The 16,993-nt window shown below is 43.9% G+C and overlaps 1 protein-coding gene across 3 annotated transcripts in view; it reads right to left on the bottom strand.

Moving 5' to 3' along the window:
- Window positions 1-7: 7 nt before the first annotated feature.
- The window catches only part of Zwilch (zwilch kinetochore protein), a 41,630-nt gene continuing 24,644 nt past the window's right edge, over window positions 8-16,993 (bottom strand). For all 3 annotated transcript variants that reach the window (XM_069995077.1, XM_069995079.1, XM_069995078.1), the window contains 9 exons: window positions 15,609-15,708; window positions 14,664-14,743; window positions 11,827-11,983; window positions 11,724-11,752; window positions 9,492-9,628; window positions 6,602-6,697; window positions 4,824-4,936; window positions 1,916-2,016; window positions 8-92 (listed from right to left, as the gene is read on the bottom strand). In XM_069995077.1, coding sequence (XP_069851178.1) covers window positions 1,928-2,016; window positions 4,824-4,936; window positions 6,602-6,697; window positions 9,492-9,628; window positions 11,724-11,752; window positions 11,827-11,983; window positions 14,664-14,743; window positions 15,609-15,708 — 801 coding nt within the window. In that variant the 3' untranslated portion in view covers window positions 8-92; window positions 1,916-1,927. The remainder of the gene's footprint in view (window positions 93-1,915; window positions 2,017-4,823; window positions 4,937-6,601; window positions 6,698-9,491; window positions 9,629-11,723; window positions 11,753-11,826; window positions 11,984-14,663; window positions 14,744-15,608; window positions 15,709-16,993) is intronic.

Below are 16,993 nucleotides of genomic sequence, written 5' to 3' on the forward strand. Positions count from 1 at the left end.
CCCCCTTCCCCCGCAATGGTGCCTATGTGTCCGTTTGCAGTCTGTGAGAATTACTCATTCCTTTCTTCCCCCTGCCCTCTTTTTGGTTTGTGCTGAGATTTAAGAATTAGAAAATAAAAGTAAGCATGGAGAAAATAAAAAGCATCTGGAATTTCACTTTTCCAAGAGTCGGTGTTATTATTTCTGCTATATATTATGCATGGATTTTCATTTTATAAAAATAGGACCACAGCGTAGAGTTCTGTGACTGTAATTTGTACATTTGTCCAGCAAGATTGGCTTAAGGCATAGACAACTACCATCACAGCACTGTCCTACGGTGTAGACTATTAGCCAACCAGGAAAAAGGGTTACTAGTAGGCCAGTAAGTGAGCATACACACTTTACTGAGAGAAATTACTTGTGCTAAGTTTATTCTTCAACCAGTGAGATAGTGCAAAGAAGCATTATAGACTTATCAAAAACAATTTATTAAAAGAAACATTAGGGGCTGGGAAGGTGGCTCAGTGGTAGAGTGCTTGCCTTGCATGCATGAGGCCCTGGGTTCAATTCCTCAGCACCACATAAGCAAAAAGAAAAAAGCCGGAAGTGGCGCTGTGGCTCAAGTGGTAGAGCGCTAGCTTTGAGCTGAAGAGCTGAGGGACAGCGCCCAGGCCCAGAGTTCAGGCCCCAAGACTGGACCCCCCCCCCAAAAAAAAAGAAAAAGAAACATTACGGCTGGGCACTGGTGGTTCATACCTATAATCCTAGGTAATTGTATTTGGAAGCTGAAATTGAAAGCCCATCCCAACCAACAGCTGGACACATGTGGTGGTACATGCCTATTATCCCAGGTGAGACTGGGAGAATTAAAGTTCTATGCCAGCCTAGTAAAAAGTTTGAGTCTTTACTTCAACAGTAAAAGATAGGCATGGTAGTGTACACCTGATACCCCAGCTACGACAGAAAGTAGAAATAGGATCATGGCTCAGGTCAGCTGGGACAAAAGGTGAGATCCAGGTGCTGATGGCTCAAGCCTGTAATCCCTATTAATTATTTGCTTATACTTTCTCAAATTCAAAATATTTTGAAAAGGGCATTTATGTCTAGGGCTTAGTCCTACAGTCGAGCTGAGGTAAAACTGTTTTTAAGAAAAGTTTACATCCAGGTACCAGTGTACACCTAGTAATTCCTTACTTAGTGAGTTGTGATCAGAGGATCATGGTTCAAAGCCAACCTGGTGAAAAGGTCTGTGAAATACTGAGATAAAAGTCTCATGTGGGGCTGGGAAGGTAGCTCAGTGGTACAGCGCTTGCCTTGCATGCATGAGGCCCTGGGTTCGATTCCTCAGCACCACATAAGCAAAAAAAGCCGGAAGTGGCAATATGGCTCAAGTTGTAGAGTACTAGCCTTGAGCTGAAGAGCTGAAGGACAGTGCCCAGACCCAGAGTTCAGGCTCCACAACCGACAAAAAATTAAAAAAGATAAAACAAATAAAAAAGAGTCTCATGGGGCCATGCCCTGGTGGCTCACGCCTGTAATACCAGCTACTCAGGAGGCTGAGATCTGAGGATCACAGTTCAAAGCCAGCCTGGGCAGAAAGTCTATAAATCCCTTATCTCCAATAAACCAACAGAAAACCGGAAGTGAAAGTGGTTCAAGTGGTAAAGCACTAGCCTTGAGCTGAAGAGCTGAGGAACAGAATCTAGGCCCAGAGTTCAAGCGCCACGACCAACAACAACAAAAAAAGTCTCATGGACTTTTCTGCCCTGGCTGGCTTCAAATCACAATCCTCAGATCTCAGCCTTACTGAGAAGCTAGGATTATCAGTACAAACCACTGGCACACAGTTAACTTGACATTTATGACCTAGAAATAGCTAAAACATTAAGGAATTTAACATAGGACCATGTATTTGGAGAAAACACAGATATACCTGATAGGGGAGTCACTTGAAATGCACCTGGCTGCAGGTAACCATGGTAGTGAAGGGGGTCCTTTCTTCCAGGCTTCCATTGAGTGTTAGTTCTGAAAAATCTGCAACCAGAAAGAGTAAGATCAGAAGTGTCTAACCCTTTTCTTTCCACATTTCTGCCACCAGCACTACTGCTGAGAACCACTGGGGGGCAGCACTGTACTGGGCACTGTCTTCCAACCCACTAACTACAATTGGAACTCTTCCAAATGCAGCCCAGAGTGCTTCTCCCTAAGATACTCACTCTGCTTTTGATGTCAACTGTTTTACTCTAAAGTATGACACCACTAAACATCTTGAGAAATGATTTTATTTTTACCTAACTGCTCAGTCCAGTGAAATAAAAAAAATTATTTTTTCCTTTTGTTATTTTGTGCTAGTATTGGGGCTTGAACACAGGTCCTCACATTCTCAGCTAAAATTCTGTATATTTTTGGCACCAAATAAGTAATAATGAGTTTTAATATTTACAAATTTACGATTGGGTCTGTCCGAACAGCTCCTGTCCTTTACAAATGAGATCCTTCTTCCAGAGTGGGTCTTGTTTTGGGACAAAAGTCACTGAAAAATTTCTAAACAAATAAGAAGACTATATGTTGGGCCAGGCACTGTTGGCTCACACCTGTAATTCTAGCTACCTAGGGGGCTAAGATCTGAGGATCGTGGTTCAAAGCCAGCTTGGCAGGAAAGGCTGTACTCTGACCTCTAATTAACCACCAGAAAACTGGAAGTGGAACTGTGACTCAAAGTGGTAGAGCGCTAGCCTTGAGTGAAAAAGCATAGGGACAGCACCTAAGAGTTCAAGCCCTACAATCAACCAAAAAGAAGACGAATGTGATGGCCCATGCTATAATCCAGCTACATAGGAGTCTCAGATCAGAAGGATCATGATCTGAGCAAAAAGTTCTTGAAACTCCTCACTCAGCTAGTTAAAAACAACTGAGCATAGTGGTACATGCCTGTCACCCCAGCTATACCAGAAAAGCACAAAGATGAGCCTGTCCAGCAAAGTTGTTTTAACATTTAAAAAGTAGTTTTTAAGCCGGGCGCTGGTGGCTCACGCCTGTAATCCTAGCTACTCAGGAGGCTGAGATCTGAGGATCGCGGTTCAAAGCCAGCCCGGGCAGGAGAGACCGTGAGACTCCTATCTCCAATAAACCACCAGAAAAACCGGAAGTGGCGCTGTAGCTCAAGTGGTAGAGTGCTCGCCTTGAGCTGAAGAGCTGAGGGACAGCGCCCAGGCCCAGAGTTCAAGCCCCATGACCGACAAAAAAAAAAAAAAAAAAAAAAAAGTAGTTTTTATTTTTTTTTAAAGCAACATGTCAAAAAGATTAGGAAAGGGTGTCTCAGCTTATAAGCATTCACTCTTAAGAGATTTATTAATTTTTTCCAGTACTGGGGGTTAATTCAGCTCAATGAATGACATAGGCAGACACAATGCCACTAGTTATGCTCCAGTCTCATTTATTCTCCGTTATGAAATAATATAGCACTTTGCAAAACTGTATCACACATATCTTTAGAGCTTTTTTTTAAAATATAAAGTAATACATGTTTCCTTAACAAATGGAGCCAGCAAGTACAGATAAAATTTCAGTGGTTTTCAACTACAGTTGCATACAGAGCCACCTAGAGGACTTTATGAATGGCTGCCATGTCTAGTTCTAGCCCAGAAAGCCCTAATTCCTGGCAGGGGCAATAGAACTTGGTTGTTTTTCAGTGCCAGAGATCAAACCCAGAGCTTGGTACGTTCTTGGCAAATGCTCTACCATTGAGCTATATCTCCTGCCTTTCATTTGGCAGTACTGGGATTTGAACTCAGGGCCTCAGCTTGATAGGCAGTGTTTTACCACTTAAGCCCCATGCCCTTCGCCTTTTTCTTGGCTTTCAGTTATTCTTTGAATAGGGTTTTAAGCTTTTGTTTTGTTTTTTTGTTTTTTGTTGGTCAGGAGGCCTGAACTCTGGGCCTAGGTGCTCTTCAGCTCAAGGCTAGCACTCTGCCACCTGAGCCACAGCGCCACTTCTGGCTTTTTCTGCTTCTGTGTGCTGAGGAATCGAACCCAACGCCTCATGCATGCAAGGTAAGCATTTTACCACTGAGCCCCCTTCCCAGCTCTATGATTTTTTTTGTTGTTGTCATGGGGCTTGAACTCTGGGCCTGGGCACTGTCCCTCAGCTCTTCAGCTCAAGTCAAGCGCTCGACCAATTGAGCCACAGCGCCACTTCTGGTTTTCTGGTGGTTAATTGGAGATAAGAGTCTCAGCTTTCCTGCCTGGGCTGGCTTTGAACTGCAATCCTCAGATCTCAGCCTCCTGAATAGCTAGGATTACAGGCGTGAGCCACCGGCGCCCCGCTATCACTCACTTTTAAAGTGGAAAATATAATACAAGTGACACGTTCACTTTTCAACCCACTTCTTACACCCATGCTCCCACTGCTTGCCCACATTCAATAAAAGTTCCTCTGCCAAAGATAATAACTTGAATCTTTCTAAGCATTACACTGGCACAGAAGGCATACCTCTTTTAGAAGTATGCTTCATTGGGGCTGGGAAGGTAGCTCAGCGGTAGAGTGCATGCCTTGCAAGCATGAGGCCCTGGGTTCGATTCCTCAGCACCACATAAACAGAAAAAGCCAGAGGTGGCGCTGTAGCTCCAGTGGTAGAGCACTAGCCTTGAGCTGAAGAGCTGAGGGACAGTGCCCAAACCCAGAGTTCACGCCCCACGACTGGCAAAAAAAAGAAGTATGCTTCATATCTGCATGCAGGGAAATTGACTTATAACTGGAAGCAAAAGCTGTACTAATTACCCCTTACAATGGAATTAAGTTTCTGTTCTATTGGAATGACTCATCAGGACAGATTACTAACCAGGTTTGTGAAAACTCAGGTGCTCTACAGGCGAGCTCTCACTCAGCTGCCACACTGTTTTAATCTTCTTTTGACCACTACTGATTTCCACTCTCCATTTCTGTGGCTTCTCACTAAGGAAAAAAAAATAGTAAAAGAAAAAATTAAAACAACAGCACAACCAACAGTTATTTCCTTTCTTCCTTCTGTAGTTTTAGTGAAGTCTTGGAGATGAGACGATGAAATAAAATAAGGGCAGGGCTGGGAAGGTGGCTCAGTGGTAGAGTGCATGCCTTGCATGCCAGAGGCCCTGGGTTCGATTCCTCAGCACCATATAAGCAAAAAGAAAAAAAAGCCGGAAATGGTGCTATGGCTCAAGTGGTAGAGCGCTAGCCTTGAGCTGAAGAGTTGAGGGACAGTGCCCAGGCCCAGAGTTCAGGCCCCATAACCGGACCCAAAAAAAAAAAAAATAAAAATAAAATAAAATAAAATAAAATAAAATAAGGGCAGAGGAGGGGGGAGGGGGAGTAGAGGAGCAGGGGGAGATGGGAAGGGAAAACAAAGGAGGAGGCAACAATGCTTGGTAAGAAATGTACTCATTGGGGCTGGGAAGGTGGCTCAGTGGTAGAGCGCTTGCCTTGCATGCATGAGGCCCTGGGTTCCATTCCTCAGCACCACATAAGCAAAAGGAAAAAAGCTGGAAGTGGCGCTGTGGCTCAAGTGGTAGAGCGCTAGCCTTGATCTGAAGAGCTGAGGGACAGCAGCCAGGCCCAGAGTTCAGGCCCCAGGACCAGACCAAAAAAAAAAAAGAAATGTATTCATTATCTTGCCCATGTAATTGTAACCCCTCTGTACGGTATTTTCACACACACACACAAAAAAAAATTAGGGCAGAATTCTACATCTTAGAAACTAAGGGAAAAAAGAGATGCAGGGCTGGGATGTGGTTCAAGTGACGTAACACTTGCCTAGACAGTACAAGGTCCTGAATCCAATCCCTAATACCAGCAAAACAGAAACAAAAAACAGGTTCAAGAAAGCCACAGATGAAGCCAGGTGCCAATGGCTCACACCCGTAATCCTGGCTGCTGAGGAGGCTGAGAGCTGAGGATAGTAGTTCAAAGCCAGCCAGGACAGGAAAGTCTATGAGACGTTTATCTCCAATTAACTAGCAAAAAGCTAGGAGTGGAGCTGTGGTTCAAGTGTAAAAGTGTCATGAATGAAACTTCAGCGTCTGAGTGGATGACCAATCTATCGCCTTAGGTCCCCCTTACCAACCCCTAAATTCTTCTTTCACTCTCACAGCCATTCCCTAGACTTTGTTGTCCTAATACTGATTACTTTTCTCCCAGTCATTTCTCCTCTATTCCATGAAAGATGCAAATGGAGAGACAAAGGAAAGACTAGAAGCTCAAGGGTCTAAGAGAGGGGCTGGGAAGGTGGCTCAGTGGTAGAGCGCTTGCCTTGCATGCATGAGGCCCTGGGTTTCATTCCTCAGCATCACATAAGCAGAAAAAGCCAGAGGTGGTGCTGTGGCTCAAGTGGTAGAGTGCTAACCTTGAGCTGAAGAGCTGAGGGACAGTGCCCAGGCCCAGAGATCAGGCCCCACAACCGACAAAAAAAAAAAAAAAAAGAGTTCAAGAGAGAAGATGCAAGGTCTAGAGGAAGGGGTAACCATCAGACTTCGGTCAAACTATTCAAACATGAAGGGGCACTCATCATGAGCTCTCCTAGAGCATGGATCCCAAGACTGCTAAGAATCAGGGCTGGAGTTTAGGCCTAACAATTAAACTGCTTACCTTTGATACAAATTTTTTACCGCAGCTGGTCTGACTGGCAGCTGAAAAATGTGTTGCTCATCCAGAGGATTTTGTTTATAATACCTTATGCAGGATCTAAAAGAAATAAAATCCTTTTAGAAAAAAAAAAGCCAATATGGACTTCCTAGTCTAAAGCTCATAAGGAAAAACTGTATTGAGTACCACTAAATATAATGTCAACAAGAAACGATTCCAGAGCCACAGAAGCAAAGAACAAAGCACTTCCCAAACAAAAACAAAACCTAGGGTTCTCTCTTGGAAAGTAAATCTCATTCACTTTTTTGAACATTAACAGTAGAAAAATTATCTATCTATCTATCTATCTATCTATCTATCTATCATCTATCTATCTAAAAGTTAACTTATATTGCCAGGTGCTAGTGATTCATGCCTATAACCCTAGCTATTCAGGAGGCTAAGATCTGAGGATTATGGTTCAAAGCCAACCCAGTCCAGAATGTGGAGCTTGAACGCTGGGCCTAGGCACATTCCTTTAGCTCTTCAGCTCAAGGCCAGTGCTCTACCATTTGAGCCACAGTGCCACTTCTGGTTTTCTAGTGGTTAATTAGAGATAGGAGTCACAGACTTTCCTGCCTGGGCTGGCTTTGTACCATGATCCTCAAATCTCAGCCTCCTGAGTAGCTAGGATTACAGGCGTGAGCCACCATCACCCAGATCCTGAGACTTTTGTTTTTGGTCAGTCGTGGAGTTTGAACTCTGGGCTTGGGTGCTGTCCCTGCGCTCTTCAGCTCAAGGTGAGCGCCCTACCACTTGAGCCACAGCGCCACTTCCAGTTTTCTAGTGGTTTATTGGAGATAAGAGTCTCACGGACTTTCCTGTCCAGGCTGGCTTTGAACCGCAATCTTCAGATCTCAGCCTCCTGAGTAGCTAGGATTACAGGCGTGAGTCACCGGCGCCAGGCTCCTGAGACTCTTATCTCCAATTAACCATCAGAAAACCAGAAGTGGGTCTGGGGTTCAAAGTGGTAAAGCACTAGCTTTGAGCAAAAGAGCTTACTTAGGGACAGAGCCCAGGCCCTGAGTTCAAATCACACACACACACACACACATGCACACACACACACACATGCACACACACACACACATGCACACACACATACACACGCACACACACACACACACACACACGTTAACTCATTGACAGTGCTACTTTTTTTTTTTGTCAGTTGTAGGACTTGAACTCTAGGCTGGATGCTGTCCCTCAGCTCTTCAGCTCAAGGCTAACACTCTACCACTTGAGCCACAGCGCCACTTCTGGCTATTTCTGCTTATGTGGTGCTGAGGAATCGAACCCAGGGCCTCATGCATGCAAGGCAAGCGCTCTACCACTGAGCCAACTTCCCAGCCTGATAGTGCTATTGTGCAGTGCTAAGGATTGAACCCAGGGCCTCCCACATGTTAGGCAAGTACTCTACCATGAGCTACATCCTCAGCCCTATATTTCTGATATGTAATGAAAAGAAAAACAACACAAAAAACCCTGTTAGGTCTGTAAACAATAACAATTACAAACTTCCTTCTTTATAATTAAAGGAAATTCTAAGTTTATTTTATTTTATTTATTTTTTATTTTTGGGTCCAGTCATGGGGCCTGAATTCTGGGCCTGGGCGCTGTCCCTCAGCTCTTCAGCTCAAGGCTAGCGCTCTACCACTTGAGCCACAGCGGCACTTCTGGGTTTTTTTTTTTTGCTTATGTGGTGCTGAGGAATCAAACCCAGGGCCTCATGCATGCAAGGCAAGTGCGCTACCACTGAGCCACCTTCCCAGCCCAAGGAAATTCTAAGTTTAGAATAGGCAATGGCTCATTTATTTCTAGATTTTTAAGCCTCAAATATACCTAAGAACCTAGAAATCCACATATTCCATACTGTCTTTAGTCAAACTCATCAGAATCTCTAATTTCAGCAATATTGCTCATAGAGATGTAAGGATACCACGTGACTTGTTTTCTTTTTTTTTTTTGTTGGTGGTGGTGGGGCTTGAATTCAGGGCCTAAGTGTTGTCCCTGAGCTCTTTTTGCTAAAAGCTAGGGCTCTACTATGAGTGACAGTGCCACTTCCGGTTTTCTGGTGGTTAACTGGAGATAAGAAGCTCTCGAACTTTCTTGCCCGGGCTAGCTTTGAACCATGATCCTCAGATTTTAGCTTCCTAAGTAGCTAGAAGTATAGCCAGTGTCTGTCTTTCCACTTAATTTTTGTTATTATATAAATGGCTAGCAGCGATCAGTCTGACTCATAAGGACGTGAAAAGAAAAAAAAATAGTATTTATTAACTACCTATTCAGTATCAGGTACCTCATATACAATACATCATTTAATCCTTTAAGAATACAGGAGTAGCCGGGCGCTGGTGGCTCATGCCTGTAATCCTAGCTACTCAAGAGGCTGAGATCTGAGGATCACGATCAAAGCCAGCCTGGGCAAGGAAAGTCCTGAGACTCTTATCTCCATTTAACCACCAGAAAAAACCGGAAGTGGCGCTGTGGCTCAAGTGGTAGAGCACTAGCCTTGAGCTGAAGAGCTCAGGGACAGCGCCCAGGCCCAGAGTTCAAGCCCTACAACCGACAAAAAAAAAAAAAAAAAAAAAAAGAATACAAGAGCCTAATTAGATCCATTTCACAGATGAGAAAACAAGATAGAGGGGAAACTTCTGAAGGAAGTTCGGAAGTTATAGAAGCAAAGGCAAAGTAAATCCAAAGCCTGCCTTCCTATGACATTGACCCAACCCCACACTATTAAGGCAGGGTGAACAGGTCCTAGCCTAACTGGCAATCAAAACTGCACCTATTTTGGCTTCAATTTCTTGGAGTACAATATATTTCCATGTGAGTGAACAAGAGACATACTTACTGAGTTAAAGAAAAGAGAAGCTCATGCTGAGACTTAATGAACTGCATGCAACTAACAAGGATTCCTAAAATATGGTGGAGTTTTTGCACACGGTGAATCTGTTCCTGGGTATCCACTGATGGAGAAATGAAGTATTCCTGGAATAAAAGGTAGAGAAAGGGCTGGGAAGTTGGCTCAGTGGTAGAGCGCTTGCCTTGCATGCCTGAGGCCCTGGGTTTGATTCCTCAGCACCACATAAGCAAAAAGAAAAAAAGCCGGAAGTGGCGCTGTGGCTCAAGTGGTAGAGCGCTAGACTTGAGCTGAAGAGCTGAGGGACAGCACCCAGGCCCAGAGTTCAGGCCCCATGACCGGACCCCAAAAAACACAAAAAAAGGTAGAGAAAACAGGGAGTTGAAGAATAAGCAGAAACTTTGGAAAGGGTATGATTATGCCAGCATGTCTAAGTTTGAACACATATTAGGAGGAGGAGACAGCTAGATAGAATCTACCTTTCACTACTTTTTTTTTTTTTGGTCAGTCGTGGGCATTGAACTCTGCGCCTGGACGTGTCCCTCAGGTCTTCAGCTCAAGGCTAGCTAGTGCTTTACTTCTTAAGCCACAGTGCCACTTCTGGTTTTCTGGTGGTTAATTGGAGATAGGAGTCTCACAGACTTTCCTGCTCTGGCTAACTTTGAACTACAATCCTTAGATATCAGCCTCCTGAGTAGCTAGGATTACAGGCGTGAGTCACTGGCACCGGGATCACTACTAATTTTTAAAACTAAAGTATACATGGGCTGGAAGTATAGCCCTTGCTACAAGTCCAAGAGCCTGAGTTCAAACCCCAGCACCACTGAAAAAAAAAAAAAAAAAAAAGAAAAAACAATTAAAAAAATTATACTCATCTAGATGTAAAATTTTCAGTGAGAATGTTCTAAGCAAATAATTATACATATTCTCTAATAAAGGCATCTCGAGGTCCTAAAGGGATAAGCCAATATACCCACCATATACTCTTCAGATGGAATAAATGACAAGTCCCAAGACAGCTCTCAACCTTTATAGACTTACTGACTTGATGCCTTAAAAATAAGATAGAAGCTGGGAATGTGGCACAATAAAAATGAGCAGATGAATTTGATAATGGCTACCACTGACTGACTGGTTTCCTGGAGTACAAACTTTGACAATCCCTTCTCTGCGAGTGAGTCGAGAACCTATAAGCATAATGGGATTTTACTGACTGACCTTAAGATAATCAGATAGGAGTTACCTCCTGGTCTGTGCAATGACCCGGCAGGTGAGCCCCTCAGAAGGCAGTGAAGCATTAGAGATGCTCTCTGCTTTTTCTCAGGGAACAAACTTCCCTGAGGAGAGAAAGCCACAGGGTAACAGCCGAGAGCAGCCCTAGAGACCTGAGACTGGTCTTGGGGTCAGTACATTAAAGAACATCATAAATTCATTGGAAAACAATCCTTCAAGTGAACTACAAATGGGTCAAAAGAAGGGGTGACAACATTTTTTTGTAGGGTTAAGGGCACTCCCTCAGCTCTCTAGAAGACTTGTGTAGCACATCAGTGTAAGCAGTACACAACTACGTATCAGCATGATGAATTTATAGAGAATGAGAAATGACACTGAATAAATTATTTATTTCATCTGTCTTAGGGAATCATTTGTTTCACGGATGCTTTATAGGATCCCAGACAGATGCTGGCACATTATAGGCATTAATAACTACACAAAATGACCTGATAGCCAAGTGCTGGTGGCTTACAATTGTAATCCTAGCTACTTAGGAGGCTGAGATCTGAGGATCACACTTCAAAGCCAGCCCAAATAAGAAGATCTATAAAACTCTCCAGTTAACCACCAAATCTCCAATTAACCACCATAACTATCGAAGTGGAAGTGTAGCTCAAGTGGTAGAGAACTAGCCTGTAATAAAAAAGCTCAGGGAGGGCTGGGAAGTTGGCTCAGTGGTAGAGTGCTTGGCTCGCATGCATGAGGCCCTGGGTTCGATTCCTCAGCACCACATATGCAGAAAAAGGCAGAAGTGGTGCTGTGGCTCAAGTGATAGGGCGCTAAGCCTTGAGCTGAAGAACTGAGGGACAGTGCCCAAGCCCAGAGTTCAGCCCCTACAACCAACAACACAAAAACAAACCGAAACAAAACAAAAAAGCTCAGGGACAGTGCCCAGGCCTTGAGTTCAAGCCCTAGGACTAGCACAGATAAGAAGAAAAATGAACTCACCAAATGATTCAACGATGCAAGTTCCTGACCTAGAAAGAAAAATGCATGTATTCAAATAAGCTTTAGGAAAGCTCACGAAAGACCGAATTTGCTGGCACATTACCTATGAAAAAACTGATGTAATCTTTTTTCAGTTTGTCCAGGCCGATTTCCAAGAGCATCTGCAGTGGAGTAGTCCCTGTGAGGGACACTGTGTCCATGGTTCCATGGTAAGACTGGTGGATGAGCCTGCTCAGCCAGCTGTTACTCCCGCTGTGGAGCTAGTCACAATAAGAGCATGTGAGGCCATAAGGATAACTCCCAAAAGAGGCAGAGAGCTGCATTAGTTACAACTTAAAAATGATCAGTTTGCATTCTTAGTACCCTGAATGAATAAGTAACCTGAATGATACTTTTTATTATTATATATATAATATATATTTATTATATATATATTTTTTTTGGGGGGGGGGGTCTGGTAGTGGGGCCTGAACTCGGCCTGGGCGCTGTCCCTCAGCTCTTCAGCTCAAGGCTAGCGCTCTAACACTTGAGCCACAGCGCCACTTCCGGCTTTTTTCTTTTTGCTTATGTGATGCTGAGGAATCGAATCCAGGGCCTCATGCATGCAAGGCAAGCGCTCTACCACTGAGCCACCTTCCCAGCCCCTATATATATATATATATATATTTTTTTTTATACTGGTCCTGGGGCTTGAACTCAGAGCCTGGGCACTGTCCCTTGAGCTTTTGTCTTCAAGCCTAGCACTCTACCACTTGAGCCACAGCTCTACTTCCGTTTTTTTTTTTTTGGTATTTAATTGGAGATAAAAGTCTTATGGACTTTCCTGCCTGGGCTGGCTTCCAACCATGATCCCTAGACACCAGCCTCCTAAATAGCTAGAATTTCAGGTGTGAGTCACTGGTACCCTGTTTCCACAAGACTCTTGTCTCCAATTAACCATCAAAAATACAGAAGTAGAGCTGTGACTCTAGTGGTAGAGTGTTAGCCTTGAGCAAAAAAGCTCAGAGAAGCCAGTCAGGAGCCAATGGCTCACATCTGTAATCCTAGCTACTCAGGAGGCTGAGATCTGGGGCTTGTGGTTCAATGCCAGCCAGAAAACCAAAGTGACGCTGTGGCTCAAACAGTGGAGTGCTCACCTTGAGCTGAAGAGCCCAGGGACAGTACCTAGGCCCAGAGTTCAAGCCCCACGACCAAAAACACAAAACAAAAACTCAGAGACAGTACCCAGGCCTGAGTTCAAGTGCCAGTACTGGAACTTATGTACACCCAGACACAAAAGTAACAAATTCATCATGGAAAAGTTTTTATGTGTAATGCAAGCCAGGTGCCAGTGGCTTATGCCCGTAATCCTAACTACTCAGGAGGCTGAGATCTGAGGATCGATGTTCAAAGCCTGCCCAGTCCATGAGACTCTTATCTCCAATTAACCACCAGAAAACCGGAAGTGGTGCTGTGGCTCAAGTGGTAGGTAGAATGATAGTCTTGAGCTGAAGAGCTCAGGGACACAGTTAAAGCCCCACGACCTACAAAAAATAAATAAAAATTTTAAAAAGGTGTAATGCAGCTGGAGAAAAATGCCTTCTATGTTTCTACCATAGGTGATTGCTACTAAGATTATAGCAAATTTGTTTTCAGATGTTTTTCCCCAAAATTTACATTTCAAGCAATTTGGTATCTTCCTTTCTTCTCTCTACAGCACCGGCTTTGGCAACTATCACAAATGCCATTATGTAAACTATATCATTATTGACTTAGTCATTGGATTAATGAGGGGGGAAAATTAGTTTACATCTTTATTCTACTAAGCAGGAAACTGTAGTGATTAGTCTAATATGTATTTTTATGTGCAAGTTTGGGGTGGGTCCTAGTTCAAAGGGTGTACTACAGTCTAACGATCCCAATGTACCATCAAAGTCGATATTTAGAAAGAGAATCCCAGGGCTGGGAATGTGGCTTAATGGTAGAGTGCTTGCCTTGCATGCATGAAGCTTGTGTTCAATTCCTCAGTACCATATACATACACAGAAAAGTTTAGAAGTGGTGCTGTGGCTCAAGTAGTAGAGTGCTAGCCTTGAGCAAAGAAGCTCAAGGACAGTGCCCAGACCCAGAATTCAAGCCCCAGGACTGGCAAAAAGAAAAGAAAAGAAAAGAAAGAGTATCCCATCAGGATCCTGGTAGCTCATGTCTATAATCCTAGCTATTCAGGAGATTGAGATCTGAGAATGGAGGTTTGAAGGCAGCCCAGATAGGGAAGTCCATGAGACTCTTATCTTCGATTAACCCCTTAAAACTTAGTAGTGGAGCTGTAGCTCAAAGTGGTAGAGCACTAGCCTTGAGCAAAAAAGCTTAGGGAGCTGGTGGCTGGTGGCTCATGCCTGTAATCCTAGCTACTCAGGAGGCTGAGATCTGAGGATCCCGGTTCAAAGCCAGCCTGGGGAGGAAAGTCCGTGAGACTCTTATCTCCAATAAACGACCAGAAAAACAAGACTGATCAAAATCAAAATCAAAACAAAACAAAACAAAAACTTAGGGATAGCGCCTGGCCCCTGAGATCAAATCCTACAACCAACAAACTAAAAAGAAAGAAAGAGGCTCCCTCCCAGCTTTTATCCTCACCAGTGATAAAAATTTTCATTTACACAGCAGTTAATAAAGGTAACATTGTAGCATACATGTCCTGAGCACTTAATTAAGCTCCAGGAAGGAGGTACTTTACATGAATTAAACTAGTTGAGCCTCAAACCATAATATAAAGAAGTTATAAGTCCTACCCTCACTTTACAGATGATGACATTAGGGTACAGAGAAGTAAAGGAACTTGCCAATGTTCACAAAGCTAGAAAGCACCAGGGCTGGAACAAACTTAGGCAGTCCGTCCCAGGGGCTGCGTACCCAGCATGTTTTACCACAGAGAAAAAGCCTCCTGACTGTGCAACCTACCCATGGCTGTATGTCCCCACGCTGCAGACTCTGGATGATCAGTGTGAAACACTTCACCAGGTCTTGGTATGAAACCACACCTGGAAAAACACATCAGTCCTAACATTATTTTCATGTTTCTACAGATCAAACAATACCACTCATCTTAAGGATACATACATTAAAAAGAAGATGGAAATATGTACTGCATGGATGGAAAACGGTGAAAAGATTTCTAAAAGGCAACAAATTTAGTCATAATCTTTTTTTGGGGTGGGTTGGGGTGGGGGGTAGTCCTGGGGCTTGAACTCAGCCACAGCACCACTTCCGGTTTTCTGGTGGTTCTTGGAGATCAAAGTCTCATGGACTTACCTGCCAGGAATGGATTCAAACTGCAATCCTCAGCTCTCAGCCTTCTGAGTAGCTAGGGTGACCGGGTGGAGCCATCAGTGCCCAACTTCTAACTATAATTTTATTAAGATATATGTGGTTCTATGTATAAATATGGCATAAAACCAATTAAGTTTTATGCTCTTAAAGGCAGGAGAAAACTACAGTTTTGTCTTTGTACAGTTCTTTTTTTTTTTTTGGTCAGTCATGGGGTTTGAACTCTGGGCTTGGGTGCTGTCCCTGCACTCTTCAGCTCAAGGTGAGCACTCTACCTCTTGAGCCACAGTGCCCCTTCTGGTTTTCTGGTGGTTAACTGGAGATAAATGTCCCATGGACTTTGCTACCTGGACTGGCTTTAAACCTCCATCCTCAGATCTTAGATTCCCAAATAGCTAGTATTACAGGCATGAGCCACTGGCGCATGGCTTTTTGTACAGCTCTTGAGTAGAATATGCCAACCCACTCCAGCAATGAATACAACAACAGAAATCATTAGTCCCATATAAGACCAGAAGAACAAATTTCATTACTTCCTAAACTGAAGCAGACGGAATGCCTAATCACCATGGTACCTACTGCTGCTCATTTTGCACCAAAGTTGCTCAGCAAAATCTAGATCGCCCCGCACTGTGATAAGAACAGACCGATCAACTGCAGCTGTGTCATGCTTCACTGTCTGAAAAAGAAGCAAATGCAGAGAATCTTCAGCTTGTTTTTAAAGTAAAGGAGTTTCTATTGTCAACACTGTTTAAATGCTGCTCTGAGAAAATTTTGGATTTTGGAACACATACAAAGTAACTCTTAAAAAACCTGTAGCTGATGCTGGGCGGGCACTGGTAGCTCACGCCTGTAATCCTAGCTACTCAGGAGGCTGAGATCTGAGGATCGTGGTTCCCAGCCAGGGCAACAAAGTCCGTGAGACTCTTATCTCCAATAAACCACTAGAAAACTGGACGTGGTACACACACACACACACACACACACACACACACGGTACACACACACACACACACGGTACACACACACACGGTACACACACACACACACACGGTACACACACACACACGGTACACACACACACGGTACACACACACACACGGTACACACACACACGGTACACACACACACGGTACACACTCACACACGGTACACACTCACACACGGTACACACACACGGTACACACACACACACACATGGTACACACACACACGGTACACACACACACACGGTACACACACACACATGGTACACACACACACACACACACCTGTAGCTGGTGATTCATGCTTATAAACCTAGCTCTTTAGGAGGCTCAGATCTGAGGATTGAGGGTTGAAGCCAGCCCTAGCAAGAAAGTCCATGAGGACTCTTTTTTTTTTTTTTTTTTGCCAGTCCTGGAGCTTGAACTCAGGGCCTGGGCACTGTCCCTGAGCTCTTTTGCTAAAGGCTAGCCTTTTGCTAGCAGCACCATTTCTGGCTTTTTTCTGTTTACGTGGCAGCGAGGAATTGAACCCAGGACTTCACACATGCTAGGCAAGCACACTATCACTAACCCATACTCCCAGCACCTATGAGGACTCTTACCTCCAATTAACCACCAAAAAGGTGGAAGTGGAGCTGTGGCTCAAGTGGTAGAGTGCTAGCCTTGAGCACAAGAGCTTAGGGACAGCACTGAGGCTTTGAGCTCAAGTCCCAGGTCTGGCACAAACAAACAAAAAAGAAAACCTGTAACCTCAGTAGGGTGAGGCTAAGGCAGAAAGACTGTAAGTTCAAAGCGAGCCTGGGATACACAGCAAGACCTTGGCTCAAAACAGAAACCAAAAAGCTATAATGCCTAAAAATGAAAATATTTCTAAAATTACCTTTGTCACCTTTTGTTTTCATCAAATGAGACCATAAATAGTTTAATTTAATAAAACAACATTCCATCTTCTAGCATATTAACATACTTGCTCCTACT

This window comes from Dipodomys merriami, unplaced genomic scaffold, assembly GCF_024711535.1.
Source record: "Dipodomys merriami isolate MVZ:Mamm:240054 unplaced genomic scaffold, mDipMer1.0.p SCAF_48, whole genome shotgun sequence".
Lineage (NCBI taxonomy): Eukaryota > Metazoa > Chordata > Mammalia > Rodentia > Heteromyidae > Dipodomys > Dipodomys merriami.